This window comes from Carassius gibelio, chromosome A19 (genome assembly GCF_023724105.1).
Source record: "Carassius gibelio isolate Cgi1373 ecotype wild population from Czech Republic chromosome A19, carGib1.2-hapl.c, whole genome shotgun sequence".
Classification (NCBI taxonomy): domain Eukaryota; kingdom Metazoa; phylum Chordata; class Actinopteri; order Cypriniformes; family Cyprinidae; genus Carassius; species Carassius gibelio.
Genome location: NC_068389.1, coordinates 7766154 through 7786936, shown reverse-complemented (window position 1 = coordinate 7786936; position 20783 = coordinate 7766154). Strand labels below are relative to the sequence as shown.

General features: G+C 37.3%; 1 protein-coding gene across 1 annotated transcript in view; it reads right to left on the bottom strand.

The window, feature by feature from the left end:
- The window catches only part of LOC127935024 (potassium voltage-gated channel subfamily G member 2-like), a 29848-nt gene extending 11348 nt beyond the window's left edge, over positions 1–18500 (bottom strand). Inside the window, exons 1-2 of the mRNA XM_052532608.1 lie at positions 18258–18500; positions 10134–11000 (exon numbers count right to left, since the gene is read on the bottom strand). Coding sequence (XP_052388568.1) covers positions 10134–10928 — 795 coding nt within the window. The 5' untranslated portion in view covers positions 10929–11000; positions 18258–18500. The remainder of the gene's footprint in view (positions 1–10133; positions 11001–18257) is intronic.
- Between the last annotated feature and the right edge of the window lie 2283 nt (positions 18501–20783).

Below are 20783 nucleotides of genomic sequence, written 5' to 3'. Positions count from 1 at the left end.
GGGGCGCAGTTGTAGTATACGCTCTGATGGGTCGTATTTTAGGGATTTGGACAAACGACCTATACAAGCGTATTGGTTGGAGGACAGGTTGGAAATAAAGGTTAAGGAGAGTGAACAAATAACATATTCTTGATTTTATGGCATTTTTTATGGTTTTTATACATTTTTTACAGTGTAGGAGTGCTAAGACCAATCAGATCTGCCCACCCTTACACTACAGTGCTATAAGTGTGTTTGTGTTAAATCACACACACAGTACTCACAGTAAACCCATGCGAGTGGCAGTTTTGTTGTAGTTGTGTAACTGTTCTCAGGATGAAGCACATCCCGTTCATCATCTCCTTTCTATCTCCTTCTAAACTGGACTACAGTTTGTCAGTCATCTTTGACAGTCCTCTCATATATCTCCTGCTTTCTCTTATTCAGGGTCAAATGTTTCCATTGCTCTCTTGTCTGAGTGTGTGATTTCACTGCAGGATTTCACTGCTCCAGAGCCCCAGTGGCTTTGATATATTAACTGTAAAGCCCTACACAGAAGAGTGACAGGGATAATTACAGTACGTCTTCTAGCATTAATCATATTATCAATATTTTGAATATTCATCATGCATGACTGCTTTGTCTCCGTCCTTCTGTCAACATTCATTAAGAATCACATGAGAACCAAATGTTTTGTGTGACTTTCTCTCGCTCAGTCCCAGCGGCTGCCAGGACAGACATCATAACTCAGGGTCAATTGCTCCGTTTGAAGCTAAATAGACTGACAACTATGATATTGCTCTCTTCTCTTTGTCAGAGCCTGTTCGGGATCTCAGAGGGGCATTTAAGCGCTGATGGATGGGATCAGTTGCCCGTGTTGTGAAGGTGTGTGTGTACTGTATGTGAGTGTAAAATCTTTATTTTTGTCAATAACTGTTCCAGTGTTAACATCCATAACTCTAGGTTGCACTTGGAGATCACTACAAACTGCATAATAAATGTTTATGACAATCCTGATCTGTAACTGGTGTGTAAGTTGTGTAGATATAGGCTTTATTTAATTTAAACCTTTTAATTTTTAAGTAAGAGGAAAGTACAATAAGACAAGTATGTTTATCATGCTTTAAAAATGTAATACACATGAACTGAATGTTGGACACTTGCAATTAAATGAAGATGTATAAATGTTTACATTTATATTAAATGCAATTAGCTGAACTTAAAGTGTTTTGTTGTTGTTTTGACCCATGTAAGTGAGTGCAATGTATGCAATTTCATAATTACTTTTCTTGTCTTTGAAATATAGTTAAAGTGTTACTGCTATATGTACTGAAAGGCATTTATGGTAAACTAAAATACTTTTATTTCTATTGAAAATTTCATCAGTTGTAATGACTGCAATTCAGTGTGTTTAAATACATCACTTTAAATGTAATATCAAATCGCACATTATAGTTCAAATAATGATCAAGTACTTTCCATGGGCTTTAGTATGTTAGGCAATACATCAAAATAAGTGTACTTCGTTACAGCATGACAAAAGATTACGAAAACATAATGTTTGAAAATATAAAGTAAAACTTTGACATTATTACAAAGTGCACTTTTAAAATAGTACTTACTGTAAGTTTCCCTCTTTAATTCACTTAAATGTCCTTAAGGACACCTTAAAATAAAGTGTTACCAAATACTCTTTTAAGATTTGAAGTACAATATTTAGTACAAATTAAGTTTTAACAAGATTATTTTCCAAACCGTGGCATTTATCATTGTCTCCTGTGCGAGAAAAACGATTAACAGGACTCGTCTTGTGTTTTCTCTCTTCAGTCTGTCTCCGAGTCGCTCAACTAATTCACTAATTGAGGCATTTTAGCGCATCACAAACTCATTATGGATAACAGCAGGTTTTCTCAGAGGCCACAGATAATGTGTCTAGTGTTATAATGTTATTGTTTGCTGTTGTATAATGAATGGATTGAGAGTTCAGGCTTTGAGTTGGGTTTGTACACTTATTGTGACGTTAGCGTAGGTAATGTACTGTAGCATATGAGGCTATAGTCTCATGAACCAATGAACTATTCTCCAATTTGTTACTAGCTTGCTACAGTAAGCTCTTCTGAGAAAGGACCAGTGCTGAATTTGTGTGTGTGTGTCACATGCTTGAGTGCTTAGTGACTGTATATGCATGTGTCCGCATTGATATGCATATGTCTGTTTGAGTGTGTGTGTGTGTTTGTGTGTGTGAGGGGGTTCTGGAGCAGAATGCATTGCTCGCAGTGATTGATTGTCTCTTTGAAGATAAAGAGCTCCCTGGATTCCTCCTGCTGTTCTTCAGTGTGGCCCTTTGATTGTGGAAGACACCTCGCCCTCTCTTCTCTGCTTTAATCTCTGCCGTCTTTATTGATGTCAGAGGGCTGTGCTCCAGTACACAAACGCTCCTTAGTCAGAGCTCTGAAAGGTCGAAAAAAGCTATAACAGGTCCTGGGCACAGGTGTATTGTTGATGTCGTTGGGTTTTCCCTTAAACTCTAATCACGTCTGATGGTTGTATTATCACTAACAGTCAAGGGGTTTCAGATGATGGGTCATATAAAGATGTTGCAGAGTGAAAGGTCATTTAAATTCAATGTGCTAGCAGTCATATGATTTACAACAGGGCACAAGCTGATTGTCCTCTGCAGACGTTCAAGTTTTAAACAGACTGGCTCAGTGTTTTCTGTAAGATGGTCCTGTAGCCAATCATCTGAGTGCCTTTGAAACCCTCCACCTCCTCCAGCTCCTCCTGTCTAGATCTGCTACACTATTTATTTAGACATATTGCTTAAAACAGCGTCTGTGTATAGTGTCTACTGGTAGTATCTAGTCTACATGCTTGCTCAGCAGCATGCACAGCAGATCTAGACCAAATACACTAGCAACGTTAAATACAGTACAATAACAAGCTAAAATGATCCAGAGAGCGTTCATGATTGAACTGGTGTTATTACATGTCTTAGGCTTGATTAGCACATTAAATATACTTTGATTGAAGATCACAGAGACCGATGCAAATATGGCTCTACTGATTAATTTTTAATGAGTTCAATATTAAACTTGAAAACAAGCCCCTTGTGTTACCAACCAAAAAGAAAAAAGATGAAAAGTTGAATGAATGTGTGTGGGGGTCAGACTTTGCTAACCTCTCTGTTGTGGCAAATATAATTACAAAAAAATAAAAAATAATAATTCGATAAAACTACAAAAACAGCAGGAGAGATGAGGCTGATCAGACAATCATAAAATGCACTGCTACACCGGGAATAAATAATAAATCCAGTAAGGTGTACAAAGCAGAGGATTACTGATTATAAATTAATTTGAAAATGCTTATACAAATTCCATCAAAACAAAAAGGGTCACAATTTAGTTTGGGGACCCCTTCAACTATAACTTTTGCTTAAATAAGATCCTAATTTACTGCTTATTAATAGTTAGTAAGGTAGCTGTTAATTTTAGGTATGTTGTGGATTAAGGGATGTAGAATATGGTCTTGCAGAATAAGGCATTAATATTTGCTTTATATGCACTAATAAACAGCCAGTGTGCTAGTAATGTGCATGCTAATAAACAGCTAGTTAATAGTAAACTGGTCCCTAAACTAATGTGCTACCAAATAAAATAATAAAAAAAGTTTTTTTAAGATGTCATTTATACAGTATAAAAATAAGTACTAAGTAATATTAATTATCAACATGAACTAAATATTTTGTTACCTTTAGGATTAGGGTTTGGTTAAGGGTTACGGTCGAGCCCCTCCTCTTTAATGCATCAGTGTCAATGTAAGCAAAGGTCTTAGCCAAATAAAATCACCATAAAGCTTAGAACTTGTAAAATTTGCACGACCTACAAAATTGTTACTTTATTAAATGTTTAGATTTCCTTTCATTTAAGTAATGCCCACTTTCTTTATACTTTTCTTTTTTGTTAATGTAACACTCTACTTTTTTGTGCTATGAAGTTGCTGGAGTGTTCTATGTCTCTATTCTTTATATTTTGTTATTCTTAAAATTATTGTTGTGTTCTAACTCTGTTTCATACTGTAAACGTAATGTTAAAATAAAGCATTTGAAAATAAATAAATAAATAAAATCACCATAAATCGTTTTTTTTTTTTTTTTTTTGGTTTGTTCCAACGGTCAGACATGTATTTATCATTGCGAAAATTTAATGTTTTGATATTAACATAATCTACTTTTTCAAAATATAATGCATAGTATGCCTAAGTTTATTAGTCACATTCTTGCACTTGGGTAAACTTTGAATTAACTATCGCAATTAAAATTGTGATGGTGTGACTGACTATCCATGTTTATTTAAACATTTTAGTTGTATTGGTTTATTAAATATGATACACAATGGAATTTGCATGAGGATGCAAATCACAAATTTGAGAGGAACATACGTAAGATAACATAACATAACATAAGTTAGATATTTGAGATGCCAAAGACTGTTTAATCTTTTCTTTATTCCTGTTCCGCTATACTTTTGTTTGCCACATTAAATAAGTATGTACTAAAGTCACATTCATACAGGACCCCCTTAAATCACACAAACTACTGAATAGAGACCAAAAAAAAAAGAAGAAGTCCACATTTCCAAAATCTTATGATCATATTACATTGATATAAATACATTCTGTTCATTGTCGGTTTTCCTAACTGTCAAAAACGAATGGGTAACTAGCATGGATTAGCTGCAGTCGCTAACCAAGGACTGAAACAAACAGCGAAACAGAATGACAGCAACAGAACAAAACACACATAAAAAAAAAAAAAAAAAAGTAGGTAAGGAATGACAATATACAATTTTACAATTGTGTGTGCAGGTATATTCTGTGCAAAAATTGAAGTGTACACTAAGTATGTGTGTTAGATAAGTGTATGTGTATATAAATATAAATATGTTTGATGATTCAGTATCATAAAACACATTCTCACTTGTGAAGTGTAATCCCTTGCTGCCTGGATTTTAGATTTCTTTCGTCTGAAAATCCATGAGCAGCACAATAGTCCGGCATCGTCCATGAATTCGAAGTACAGGCGGAGATCGCAGTGTTACCTAGCTACGTCCTATCACAAGACCCCTGTTCCAAGATGGCGGCGGTTTTGATGCATGCTTAGGACCCCAAGGCCACATCTAGTGTGTATATCTATGGGTTACGGTAAGGGGATAGTAAACTATGAAAACCATTATGTCTATGGAATATACCCATAAAACACGGAAACCAGTGTGTGTGCATGTTTGCATGTGTGTATGAGTGTGTGTGTATGTGTGTGTGTGTGTGTGTGTGTGTGAGTGTGTGTGTGTGAGTGTGTGTGTGAGTGTGAGTCTGTGCGTGCGTGTATGTGTGTGAGTGTATGTGTGTGTGTGTGTGTGAGTGTGTGTGTGTGTGAGTGTGTGTGCGTGTGTGAGTGTGTGTGTATGAGTGTGTGTGTGTGCGTGAGTGTGTGTGTGTGTGTGAGTGTGTGTGTGAGTGTGAGTCTGTGCGTGCTTGTATGTTTGTGAGTGTGTGTGTGTGTGTGTGTGAGTGTGTGTGTGTGTGTGTGTGTGTGTGTGTGTGTGTGTGTGTGTGTGTGAGTGTGAGTGTGTGAGTGTGAGTCTGTGCGTGCGTGTATGTGTGTGAGTGTGTGTGTGCGGGTGAGTGTGTGTGTGAGTGAGTGTGTGTGTGTGAGTGTGTGTGTGTAAGTGTGTGTGTGTGAGTGTGTGTGTATGAGTGTGTGTGTGTGTGTGTGTGTGAGAGTGTGTGTGTGAGAGTGTGTGTGTGAGTGTGAGTCTGTGTGTGCGTGTGAGTGTGTGTGTGCGGGTGAGTGTGTGTGTGAGTGAGTGTGTGTGTATGAGTGTGTGTGTGTGAGTGTGTGCGCACATGTACTCTAAAAAATGCCTGGTTGTTTCAACTCGACTTCGGGTCAAATATAGACTGACCCAACTTTTCGGTTAAAGTTTTTATTTAAAAATTTAACACAACAGTTAGGTTAGTCCATACTTTTCATAATGTGTGTACTTTGTGGTGTTTTGGGGGACAAAACTGTCCTTAAAAGTCAAAGTGACATGACATTCAGCCAAGTATGGTGACCCATACTCAGAATTCGTGCTCTGCATTTAACCCATCCAAAGTGCACACACACACAGTGAACACACACACACACACACACACAACCAGAGCAGTGGACAGCCATTTATGCTGCAGTCCCCGGGGAGCAGCTGGGGGTTCAGTCGTGGTATTGCCAGCCTGAGACTTAAACCCACAACCTTAGGGTTAGGAGTCAAACTCTCTAACCACTAGGCCACGACCCCTCTGTGTTAAAGTGTTAAAACCTCTCTTCAGAGAAGTCCTTAATCTCTAAATTGATTCTTAAATAATGAAAATATTGTTGTAATATTTAGAATTCTAAAGTGTGAACAATTTTCTTTTAAGGGTTGATTTAGGTGTGAATGTGTGTATGTGAGTTTGTTTGTGTGTGAGTGAGTGAGTGAGTAAGCACATGTGTGTGTGATGGAAGAACACCTGCCAGGCTTTAACAATAGTTCTGTGGAATATGGCTAATTTAATATTCATGAAATCAGGCCCTGGACTTGAGATGCTGTCCCCCAGGCTGTCATGCCTGTTTCTGTCAGAAAAACATCCCCCTACAGTACACAGTCTAGCTACTGAGACACGGACACACACACACATCTTACACAAACATCTCATGTCTCTGAATTTTTTACAGTGAAAATTATTCACATCATAATGCGCAGAGAAATTAAGAGATGAAGGAGTACTCGTTTTTTGTCAAAGGCCAAACTTGCGGTCCAGTTTTGCCCAGAGGCATTTTAAGTGACTATACTCTAACTCACAGACCCTTATATTAGCATTTTATGAATTAAAAAAGTTAGCTTCAGTTTTGCTAAACATATATTCTTAAGTGAATTAACCATGGCACTGAAATCTAAATCAAACACGATCTCCAGTATAAACCTTTATGTGTATGTCTTAAAGGGATAGTTCACCCAAAAATGAAAATCCAGTCATCATTTCATGTCATTTCATATTCATGTGACTTTGAACTGGTTGTTGTTTTTCCAAACAATGAATCCGTATTATTAGAGATTTCAAGCTTCAGAAGGCACTCAAGAAACCATAATGTGTCATAAAAGCAGTCGAATCACTCTATATTTTATCATATATCACTGTTAATCTTCCTCTCCAATGAGCTGTTAAATGTTGAAACCAAATCATTGAGTCAGTGGATTCACTGTGAGTGAACCTTTCACAGATTTAAAGGGGGTAAGGGTAAGGTTTGGATTAGGGTAGGGACACATCAGACCGACGCCAAACAAGTAGCGCTGAGGACAGCTGACTGTGCCATCACATCGCCTGCGTCAAGGCAAAAAAAGTCACACTGAAACACACTGGGCAGACTACAGCGTGTACCAACTAGCGTGTACAGTATGCGCTGAGCTTGCATGAGAGAACATAACTCCCCAATTCCAGCAGGTGGCAGTAGTCTCTGATTGGAATTTAAACGGGCAAACCGGGAGTATGGAAGGATATTCTGGTCCATTTTCAAAAGGAATAACAAATTCAATAGCTTTTTCTACATGTGGACGCATTAATTGTAATATACAACAACAACAACAACCTTTATTTATAAAGCACATTTAACACAATAAAAATTGATCCAAAGTGCTGTACATAGCAGGACTACACTATAAAAAACAACAATTACAAATTTCCAAAAGCTAAAGAATAAAAATGTGTTTTCAGAGTAGATTTAAAAATGTCCAATGAAGGAGCAGACCTCACATGATAAGGAAGAGCATTCCAAAGCTTGGGCCCAGCCACAGAAAAGGCCCGATCACCCTTTAATTTGTAACGACTTTGTGACACATTTAAAAGCAAGTGATTTGAAGATCTAAGTGACCTAGCAGGACAGTATGGCACAATAAGATCACAAATATACCTTGGTGCACAGCCAGACAATGCCTTGTAAACAAACAAAAGGATCTTAAAATCAACTCTAAACTTAATGGGAAGCCAGTGAAGGGATGCCAAAACAGGAGAAATATGATCCCTCTTTCTAGACCCAGTCAAAAGTCTTGCAGCAGCATTTTGAACAATTTGCAATCGAGATAGTGAAGATTGAGGAAGACCACAATAAAGAGAGTTGCAATAGTCTAATCGTGATGTTACAAAAGCATGAATTGCAACTTCTAGGTCTTTGCTTGAAAGAATATTCTTCAACTTTGCAATAGATCTTAAATGGAAAAAGCTTCCTCTAATAACTGCACTAATCTGTTTATCAAAGAGTAGTGAAGAGTCAAAGATCACCCCAAGGTTTTTGATTTGTTTGCATACATTCGTTGAGAGAGGACCTAACTGTGCTTTCAGAGCAGGAGAGGAATCTGCCGGACAACCGAGAATTAACACCTCTGTTTTATCCTCATTTAACTGCAAAAAATTATTTGTCATCCACCTCTTGATATCATCTACACATTCCAATAACACATCAAATGAAGCAGTGTTGTCAAGCCTTACTGGAAGGTAAAGCTGAGAATCATCTGCATAACAGTGATATGAAATGTTGTACTTCTGAAAAATGAGGGCCAAGGGCAGCATATAAAGGGAAAACAATAAAGGTCCCAAAATAGATCCCTGGGGCACACCAAACAAAACAGGCGCAGATGACGAGGAACAATTTCCTAAATTTACAGAAAAAGTCCTCTTTTCTAGGTAGGAAGGAATATAATTCAAACACAATTGCAAATCTTACATTAATGTTGGCGTTTCCGCTTTCGTGAACACACAGTAACTGGCAAATTTCAAATGGAGAAGCGAAGTTAATTTGCAACTGTTTTTCCCATGTCTCACGAGTTATGCGCCTGTCATATTTAAATAGCAATATAAATTACCACTCTCTCTTCATCATGTGAGTAACCTGCCAAAACTCAAATGGAATCACAATTCCTTTCGCATCTGAATTTCAGATACCTGAAAACTGTCAATCAGTGTCAGAGGCGGGACTAAACTAGGGGGCGTGTTTGTATTGGGCGGTGACATCACAGATGTGAATGCTTTGATGTTCAATGGAGGTAATCGGTAAAAAGACTCCTTTAAAGGTAGCTGCCAATCCGATAGATGCATGTGAACGAACAGACAGTGCAACCTTCTTGGCACTTTCCAGACAAGGTATTTTTTTACCAGTCGTGGTAATTAATATTGCTATTTAAATATGACAGGCTCATAACTTGTGAGACATTGGAAATACAATTGCAAATGAACCTTGCTTTTCCATTTGAAATTTACTGAAATTTACTGTACATTCAAGAAAGCGAAAACGCAAACGTTAATGCAAGATTTGCAATTGCGTTTGGTTTGTGTCACAATTTATACACACATGTATGAAAACGCAATTTGCAATTCCTTTTGAAAATTGTCTGGAATATCTGGGAGAGCTAGAACTGTGGATAAACAAAGTAAGCAGCCTGCCATTGTTACCACTGTTTGTATTATTATTGTATTATTATTAAAATAATCTTCTGGTCAAATGAGGTGACAAGACAAGTGACAAGATTGACAACACGTGTCTGTGTGTTCCCTCTTTACTCTTTCGTTGGTTTGCTTTCATCAGTTCGGTTTGTGTGTGTGTGTGTGTATACTCTTCCGCTAAGATCAATAGCCAATTGGTTTTTTTCTTTCTCGCTGACGAGAAAGTGTGTCAGGCTTTAGGTTTGGGGGTTGAGGGTCAGGTTAGAATTAGGATTATCCAGTTCAAAGTTAGGTTTGCGGATAAGGGTAAAGTTAGGATTAGAATGATAGGATTCAGAGTTAAATTTGGGAATAAACCTACAATTTTAAGGACTGGACTAAGGTTTGGAGAAAGGGTAGGTAGGGTTAGGATCATAGGCATTAGATTTATGTTTGTACACTGTACATCCCCTGAATAGAACTTAATTTAGCCTCTTCCCAAGTAAAGTTTAAGGTTATTAAGATACATTTAACTGATACATTCAAGACAAAAATACTGATGAAGAAAATGTTTCTTGCAATGTAACTAATCGACTACTTTTTTGGATTACTAGCACAACCAGATCAAACAGTCCTAAGTCTGGCACGTTAAAATGTACACTCACCCTCTCCTCCTCCTCCCTCAGGTCAGGCATGGTGCTGACACACAGTGTAACTGCCGTAATGGCCACAAAGACCACTGAGAGGCAGGCGAAAATCTTCCCAGGGATCCCGGAGTGAGGGTTCTCCACCATGTCTCTGAGGCTGTGCATGCAACCGTCCAGACGCTCCTCCTCTGGGCTCCCGACTCCGGGCGCCTCCTCACAGGACTGGGGCGAGGTCAGCTCAGCCTCCTCCTCCTCCAGCCGGAGTCTCTCTCGCTGCTCCTCCTGCCGAAGACGGAGCTTCCTCAAGCAGCACCACTCCAGACTGGCCTCCTCCACACCCCAATACATCAGTTCCTCCTGAAAGGAGAGCGCGCACATCTCCCGCAGCAGACGAAGCTTCCCGGCCGCCAAGAACGTGACGATGGAGCGGAAGGCGCTGGGGCTTCGGTCGAAGAAGAACTCGTTGCAGCGTGCATCATAGTCATCACACAAGTCGAGTATTTCCTCTGCATTGCTGCAGCTGCGTAACTTCCCCAAACGCGTCAATGGGAACTCCTCAAGAGTGGACCACGGTATGCGATAACGGATGCCGCCCACATTGATGATAGCAACTAAAGCACCTTCGTCCGCTCCAGCTCCTCGATTCCGGTGCGCCTCGTCCTCCTGTACGCCGGGCTTCAACTGCAGTTGTGCACGTTTGTAAAACACACCCTTTTTGCTGCTGATTTCATGCGGGTTCTCCAAAGGGTTAAAGTGGAAGGAGGTAAACTGATGATCGGTGCTGCCTGCTAGGAAAGCCACCTCTTGGTACATCTCTACTGTGCGTGGCTGTGCACTCCACAGATTCACGGTCTACCGGCTCATGGTGGTCATTATGGATGAGCTCTGAGAGATAAAAGAGGAAGATTTTAATGAAGACTTACTCTATAGTTCCCACTCCAGGTTGCTAAGCCCAAGGCGCCAAGTATTACAAAATTATTACAGAAAAAAACAGATTAATTAGTCCAGAACACACTGGAAATCCACCACAACACAAACAAAACAGTTCCCCACACACAGTATATAATAAAATGGTAAGTACACTGATTTTCAACCAGCTTTGTGTTATTAATGTCAATAGCATATGTAAATGAACAACGTTAAGTTAATATTTAAGAATTAATACTTTTTTAATGTAATAAATTCATTACTGCAGATATATTTAAATACATGACATACAAGTTTCAACAGAAATTACATAAAAGTATGCTCGTCAGTACAATAACCATATTTTAAAGACCAGTTATGAAATTACATATGAAGATACTTATGTGAGTCCTACTTAAGTGGGTCAAAAAGCAATCTAAAATAAAGCTAATTACATTTCATATACACACTGTAAAAAATAAGTGTAATTTTAACTGTAAAATTTTGTAAAAACGCTACGGAAAAAAACTGATAATAGGTTAACAGTAAGTTCCCGTACTATATACAGGGAAAAACTGTAAAAGATCTAACAAAGCATTTAATGTAAATTTACAGTAAAATTCTGTTAATGATACAGCTTTTAGAAGTAAAAAAAGAACAAATCAATGTATAATTTACAGTCTAAAACTGTAAACTGATATTCCCAGAATTCCCTGCGTGACACTCCACGTTTGAAAGTATTTTGTTTAAATAATCATGTTTTTAAATAGTTCTTGTTATCAGTTATGTACATTTGAGCTTTATGTTACATCTTCTGTTGCTTAATGAAAGTTTTTTGCATTATTTAAGTATCACGTGTGTTACCATGATGGTGTTTTGTGTTTCCATAAATGTGCACCTTCTATATGTTAATATATTCTTCTGCTTGTGGTGAAGCTACTTGTGATGAGCTTTGATACTTCATGTGGCTTTCTCTTATACAGTACCATCTTTATTATTATGGTGGTTGTCAGTATTTTCAAGGTACAAAACAGATTTAATTTTGTGTGTTGTTGAATTTACTGGTTTATATTCACATTTTCTTGTTTGTAAATTACAGCTTTATATTGTAAAATTAACAGTTTTTGTCGTAAATGTGTTTACAGTTTTCTGTATTTTTACAAAATTATTCTGGCAACCACAGCTGCCAAAAAGTTTTTGTAAAAACAACAAGAAATTTTTTACAGTGCATTTAAACTATAACATTTCCATTTAATTGCTATTTACATGCAACTTAGTCTCTGTAAACATTACATTTAGTTCACACTTAAGTATATTCTTTCCTCAGTAAGCACTTTTACCAAAGTATGTGGACTAGTCACATAGACTATTTTTCTGATACATTTATGGTGCTTTTGCTTCATTTTTGTCACCATTCATTGGAATTCGCATTGGAATTACATTGAAAAAGTTGACTGAACTGAAGAAAATAGGTTTTATGAATGGCTTTGAAAGTCTTAATTGCTCTCGAGTCACGGGATGCAGTAAATTCACGTCATAACAGAAGTTGAACCATAAAGCGGAGGAATTAATTATGGTGTTTTCTTTTCTATTCATGGATAAGTTTCCAAATGAAGCATGCTCTCTACACAATGGCAGAGTAAGGTCCAGTGCGCTCAAATGAACATGGGTATAATAAATGCAACAGGAGATTTATGAAGACTTCTCATGCCAGAGGATTCAGTAATCAACCTTCTTACAATGGCTAGACAACCTTTTGTGAAATTAAAGCATCATTTTATTCAAACAGCATATCTGAGCAAAATGGCATTTCTGATTTTTGTCTCTCTTGTTAGGTATATTTAAGTATGTATTTTTATATGTACAGTATATTTATATTTTTCATCAGAAATGACGACTGATAACTGGTGCTATCATGTTGGATGAATAAACTTCAAATAGCAGCAGGCATTTCTATCCAAAATTGCCCTCCGATTTCTATTATAAATGCAATCTCTTGTCAGACTGTGGCGATTTATAATGTACCATCTATAATAACGGAAAACACATTGTTTTTATGACATGTCGTTATAACAAGAAAAAGATGTAGTTTTAAAGGTACAATTTGTAAGATATTTGCAGTTAAATCAATATCGGAGTTGCATTTTCTAGATGTGATCTACTCGCGCAAGTCTTTGAACTCGCGTTAAAACCATGATTTATCTTTCCGCCTGATTGATGGTCGTCAGCGGTTGGGTAGAAAACAACAAATCCCATCATTCCACGTTCTTTCTTAGCGTCATCAAACCATGCGATTGTTATTGTTTTGGTAGTCCGCCCTCTAGCGGGAGGTCCTACAACATACCTTTATGTTGACATAACATACCTTTAACAACATACTGTAATTATATCATTTTTACGACATTCCATCTCGTTATTATGAGAAAAGATGTCGTTATAACAAGAAAAGATGTGCATTAATGAGAAAAGATGATGTTAAAATGACATAACATCTCATTATTACGACATAAGTGAGTGGAAAAAATAATATGTGTGTGGCAGCAATGCGTCACCGTAAGGAAGCAACATCTAACAATGATAAATGATTTATACACAATACATTTGAGTAAAGCAGAGCAATGTGACATATATTTCCAAAACTACAGTAGGTGACTTTCACCACCCATCAAGTGAATAGTTTTTTTTTTCTCAAAAAATTTAAAAAAATCTCAAAATTTCAGTAAAAACAATATTTATTCTGAAATATTATTACAATTTAAAATATATATTTTTTCTATTTAATATATTGTAAAATGTAATTTATTCCAGTGATCTGCAGCTGTATTTTGAGAACCATTCCTCCAGTCTTCAGTGTCAAATGATCCTTCAGAAATCAGTAAGATATGCTGATTTGATGCTTAAGAAACATGATTCTTATTTTCAATGCTGCTTATTATTTTTGTGGAAACTGTGATACATGAAGTTTCAAAAGAACAGCGTGTCCATCCAAACTATATAACTTCACAGGGGTGGTGTTTTTGCTGGTCCTGAAGGAAGCGCAGAGGCAGCTGCTTTATTAAAGCGAGGTCTGTGGGTTTTGGGGGTTAACCGAGAGGTCAAAAACACAGAGAACGTCTGAAAGAGTGTTCACTTCTTTATGTCATCTAGCACTCAAGGGAAGTAGTCAAACTTCAGTGGCTTTTGAGGATCAGTCTGTTCAGACAGTCACTTCTCTATAGTCTTCTGAAATGAAAGCAAGTCTTTCTCAGAAAGACTGGCATTTTATTATGTCTTCAAGTCATAAATAGATTATTGTACATGTACTACCAAATCAAAAGTTAAGGATCAGTATATTTTAAAGGAATAAAAGTAAGGATGTACTGATCAAAATGACAGTCAATACATTTAAACTGTAACAAAAGAGTTCTATTTCAAATAAATGCTGTTCTTAATAAATGCTGTAATAATCAGAAATATTTCTTAAGCATCAAATCAACATATTATACTGATTTCTGAAGATCATGTGACACTGAAGACTGGAGGAATGATGCTGCAAATACAGCTGCACTTCACAGAAATAATTTACATTTTACAACATGTTCACATAGAAAACACTTATTTTAAATCACAAAAAAATACTTTTTTGTACTTTTTATCAAATAAATGCAGTATTACTGAGCATAAAATGCTTATTTCAAAAGTATTAGAAAATCTCTTAAACCATGAACTTCAAAAAATACAAAAAACTGCCATATTTTTGAACAGTAAAACAGCAAACTTGTGTTATTGAAGGCATATTTGAACATAAAACGGCTAATCTAGCGTTAATTATTGTGTGCTCTTAGAAGAACCTTGCATTGGATCAACCTGTGTTGGGCAAATATAGAGGAAGAATGTCCTACTTTACTGTAATATTTAACTTATATTTATCATAATTATATATCTTATTTTATTTTACAGTGCAGTAGCATATATAGGTCCTTTTTAACATTTATACATACTGATGTATTCTTGTGCATAATGCAAACATGCACACATGCTGCATCCTGCACAAGAGAAGTGAACACATTTAAATTTACATTTATTCATTTGGCAAACACTTTTATCCAAAGCAACCATTACTAAGGTTTCAGTCATAGTTCAAAATGAAGTTAATCTTTATTATTATTATTATTGGAGGTGGTTAGATGCTCACAGAAGATATGAGTTTCCAGCTGTTTCTTGAAGACTGTAATGGCTTCGGCTGTTCGGATGGAGTTAGGTCATTCCACCAACATGGGTACAGTGAAAGAAACCATCCTTTAGAGTGATTTTGTGCCTCCCTGCGATGGGACCATGAGCTACGGCTCATTTACCGACCACAGGCTTCTGGAGGAGGTGGAGATGAATAGGAAAGAGCGGAGGTAGGAGGGTGCGGAGCCCGTGGCAGTTCTGTAGGCAAGCACCAATGTCTTGAAGCCAGTACAGAGAGATGAGAAGCTGTGTGACACGGACTCTCTTGTTTTTTTTCTCTGAAGGCAAAGAGTGTAAGAGACGGTGTGGGAAGATCTGTCTGCTACAGTAGCTGTTTCTTTCCCACAACTGTTTGCACGATTAATTACACTCACAATCACTGAGGATCCGGTCTATTCATTTAGTCCTGTGGGTGTGTATTGAGATCTATCGAATCGATGGTAGAAGACCCTGGGGACTGTCATCACTCACTATTAGCAATCAGCACAGATCAATCCCAGGATGCCTGTAACATTGCTTTCCTTTCCTTGTGAACTTCATAACTGCACACAGGAGGCTGGAGGTCTCCGTACAGACATATTAAAGCACAAGCCACACAAACGCTCCAGCACAGACAGACAGACTGAGAGATGAGAAGGAAGATGTTGGGCTGCCGTACAGGAGCCTGTGATGAGTGATGAGTGATGAGTGATGGTGCTGATGAGGAGCGCTGCGCTGCCGTGCTGTGTGTCTCCCGGGGAAGATGAAATTCAATAGTGCTGATGGGGAGATTTCAGCAATGCCACTTTGAGTTAGAGACTTATAAAGGCACGCATGAATCAGTATGAGCGATTTGTGCTTGTTCGTAATAGATGATGATGTTAGTCATGCTATTGCACTGTAAAACAAATCAGAAGACAATAAGTGCAATGTTTTTCTGCCACTCGGCTTTCCGTTTTATGTTTGCAGTGATGCTGAGCTGCGCTAACAATCCTCCTAAAAATATAACACAACAAAACACTTAGAAAATTTAAAAGTGGCACCAAAAAAATCTATTATTTATTTTCACTTATATAAAGGTTGATATAGAAATCAAGTGAATCATATATTCATATTATTTTAATATGTTTGTTACATATGAGTGTGAACTTAAATAACTATTTGAATTTGATATGCATTTACATTTATGCATCTGGCGTGTACTTTTATCCAGATCGCCTTATATTGCATTGAAGGTGTGCAACTTTTATCAGTTCATGCATTCTCCTGGAATCAAACTTGTTACCAAGGTGTTGCAAGCGACAAGGCAAGAATATGTAATAAGTATAATTTAGAGAAGAATGGAAGAAAAAAAGATGTGCACACCACACTCTGATTAAAATGTAAATTTATCCACTACTAATTGAGGGTCAGGTTCTGTTTCATTTCTAATGAAGGGGTCATTTCTCTCAGCAGCAGTAATACAGGATTATTTGTGACCCTGGAGCACAAAAGCAGTTTTAAGTCGCTGGGGTATATTTGTGGCAATAGCCAAAAAAAAAACGTTGTATCAGTCAAAATAATAAATTTTTATTTTATGCTAAAAATCAGTAGGATATTAAGTAAAGATCATGTTCATGTTCATCAAGATATTTTGTGAATCTCCTACCGTAAATATATCAAAACATAATTTTTGATCACTAATATGCATTGCTAAGCATTCATTTGGAAAACTTCAAAGGTGATTTTCTCAGTATTTCGATTTTTTTTGCACCCTCAGATTCCAGAGTTTCATTTATGAATGAGTTTAATAAATGAAGTTGGACAGAAAAACTAAGGGAGTGTCGAGAAGTTACCAAAAAGCAAGCTTATCCTTGTTATTTTTTTACACTTGCACTAAGCAAGCGTGATTCACGTGCAGTAGTACATCTATAGACCTCCCATTTGTGCATGTTACTGAATGTAAGTCACAGTTTAACAGTCACAACCAAACAAGTACCATTCAGTAAGCTCGAACAGGCTTTGAATTAATTTTTTAGATATATCAAACATAGTGTTATTTCAAAAGTTTTTGATTGAGACTGTGTTAAAGCACGAAATGTACTTTAAGTCATGTGCTAGACTGAGTGTCAGGATAGGGTAGTTTCACATCCTAAAGATAAATGTGTCATTAAAACTGACCCAGATGTCATCCAGTATCCAAAGGACTTGTGCTATCCAATCCACCAAATGAAACATGTTAAATGGCCATTGTGTCACTTGAACAGGTTGTAATAGCAGTTCAGAGCTCTTTTCCATCTCAGCAGATTTTCAGATCATCTCACACTCACCTGTATCAAACACACACAAACTACTTACATGATCTTTTTTTTTCTCTACTAACCTATACATTTCAACTTGTAATAATAGCTTACAGTCATTTACAATACAACAGACGTATATGAATGACAATGACAAGTCTAGCTATAGTTGAACTTACAAATAATGATCTGGTAAGCATATAAAACAATCATGTTAAAAAATATTATAAAAGGGTCATACAACTCTCAGTAAGTGCTTTAACAATCATGCTTTCAGTTTACAGCTTTAAAAACGATTTGATTAAAATCATACTGTTTTTGCATGACTGATACGAGATGGATTTATTAGTGTGCTGGTAAAATGAAACCCAGTTTTTATTCAACATAATTTTGACACCTCATATTGATTCTTAAATAAATCTTTATAAATCTTGATTTGCCCGAAATCACACTTCAATTGTCCGTGTTATAGTTTCAGCTACAGAGAATTAGAAATATAACAGTAATGAGACGCGTTAAATAAAGGCTTTGTATTAAAACCCAGCGTATTTCCAAACTAGTGCGCGTTTAGGAACTCAGACGCGCGCGAGCCTCGGACCAGCGATAACAGGTTTGGATCGGCACCCACTGTGCTTCACACCTGCTGCGGTTACTATTGCGATTTTACACACTGAAACTAACATAAAAGAGCTGCAGATACGATCTGTCTCCTTCCAAACCAGTATAAACTAAAAAAAAAAAAAAAAAATCACCACAGTGGACTTACCCGTTTCAAGCCCTTTGGTGTTGCGCTGCCCTCATCTTCAGCGCGGACGTGGAAGTTGTGCTGTGAAGCAGTCGCGCAGTTACTTTTTTATCCCTTTCTCCCTTGCATTGCTGAGTGATTTTATTCCTGCATCAGACTGTCTCCAGCTCACGGCTGCACAACTGCTGAAGTTCCTCAGTCCTCGTGTCAGATCCGGATCTGTTGATGGGTGTTCCTGCTGCTCGCGTGCGCGCGCGCGCTCGAGTCCCCGTCTCACCCTGAGCCGGTTTGCACTAAATCTGTTAGTTAATAATATTTTATTTATATTTATTTATTTATTTATGCGGCTCGTTTGCACGTCGTGTCTCATTGGTGTTGATAGCGTGCATGTGGGCGTGCTTAATTCATCAGGAAAAACAGAAGAAAAAAAAAAAGAAAAAAGAAAAAAATATATATATATATAAATTATTATACATTATTTTATTATTAGCAACAACAACAATATACTTTAATATAATAACAAAACAATTGGATAACATATAATACACGCAGTATTCAATAAATACACTGGAATGTTGTCTGCAAATAAAGTAAACAAATACTGTAAGCTGCGCAACTGGAAAAATGTTTTAGAAATACACGTGAATTCAAATAGATAAGGCTGCATACGTTAAAAACGTGAATGTAAGAGCATACACAATCTGTGATATTTTTGTGTGAATCAGATCTGAAGTGGACACAGTCTGGCCACTGAGGGGAGATAGAGAAGTCCAGTCTTCTATTACAGTGCTTGTCAATAGCATGTAATGTCCATTTCCCCCCTCTGTCGTTCACAGCTTTCTTTTTGTGTCCGTTTTCTAAAAATCGTATGAGAATATCTGTTTGAAGTGCAGTATTACAGCAGCTCACTCACATCACTTAATGCCAGACACTAAAGGCACAGGCTTCTGCAATGCATTGAAGAAATGAAATAATGACTCCTGTTATCAGCTCAGAACGGACTGTGTATTTGTTGTTTACAATAATATTGCTTTGCTCTGAGAGAAATCAAAATTAACTATGTATCAAGACAGCTTTGTAATTAAGGATGTGTGGGGAGACTTCTGCATGTCAGATGCTCAGCATGATTGTTTTCTGCATACCACACAAACAGTGAACATTATGTAAATCATCTGAGTTTAATGAGAGAGAACGGGTTATATTTGACTTGTGAGGGAGAATGTTTTTCTTTTTTTGTATCTGAAAAGTGGATGTTATGTGACTACACATTTTTGATGAGATTTGGATGGCCTATAAAATATTCATTGTTTTGTATGCAAGTTTAAAGTCTTAAAAGTGACTCAACAGTCACTCTGGTAATACCTTTTGGCAAGAAATGAAACCCGTTGCTTGTTCAGAATCACTAACCATCATTTGTGTGAGTATACAAGGATTCACTGATAAACTAACATCATTTAAATTAATAGTTCACTCAAAAATGTATGCACTCTCAGGCCATTAAGTGAGCTTATTTCTTTATGGAAACATACTTGTATAAATGTAGCATTTCATCACTTGCTCACTAGTGAATCCTCTGCAGTGAATGGGTGCCATCAGAATGAGATCCAAACAGCTGATAAAAACATCACAATAATTTTTATTGATTACTTGTTGATTATTATGTTTTTATCAGCTGTTTGGACTCTCATTCTGACGGCACCCATTCACTGCAGAGGAGCCATTGATGTAATGCTGAATTTCTACCGATCTGTTCCCGTGAAGAAACAAACTCATCTTGGATGAGCTGAGGATGAGTAAATCTCCTGCAAATCTTCATTTTTGAGCGAAGTAAACTACTCCTGTAATGTACATTGACAGCATTTCTATGGGCTTTGCAACAGCAACTGTTGAAATGGATTTAGCAGAAGCTGTCTTGTAGGTCTTGGAGGTAACACATGTACAGTACAGGCCCAGCTGAAGTGTTGTTTGGAAGCTGTTCTGTTCTTGCCCACACAAACACAAGTGATACAAATGCAGTATTTTCTCTGGAGTGTTACTCCTGAAGTCTCGGTGGCGATGGATCCAGCTGACAGTGTCATAATGAGGAGCAATGCTGTGGGTAGGAGGGCTTCACTCATGTCAGATACACAAGCTAATGACACACGGAGAAAGCAAGTGCTATGTCCAAACGTATATCTTCAATCAAGAGAGTACTGCAGGCAGAGCGTATAGCTGTCTAAAGCTCCTAGCAGAGACACCAGTGGTGTACGTTCATGCCTGTGAAACACTGAGATGTGCCACATGTGATGTTTAGACAGCCATGCATTCAAGTAAATGTGATTACACGCAGAAGCAGTTCTACAGGGAAGTTTTTTTGATCAACTTCTCCACTAGCTGCTGAATGTATTCGTAAGCGTTATGTCTCAGCGTCTGAAACCTGTAAGCACAGCGCCATGCCATTTCTGTACTGCAGCTGAAGGAAAAAGCCTTTATAGCCTCACAGCAGATCTCATTTCTCATTCCCCAGCTTTGCAAGTTTCATGGCTGAACCATTACATTTCCATAGAC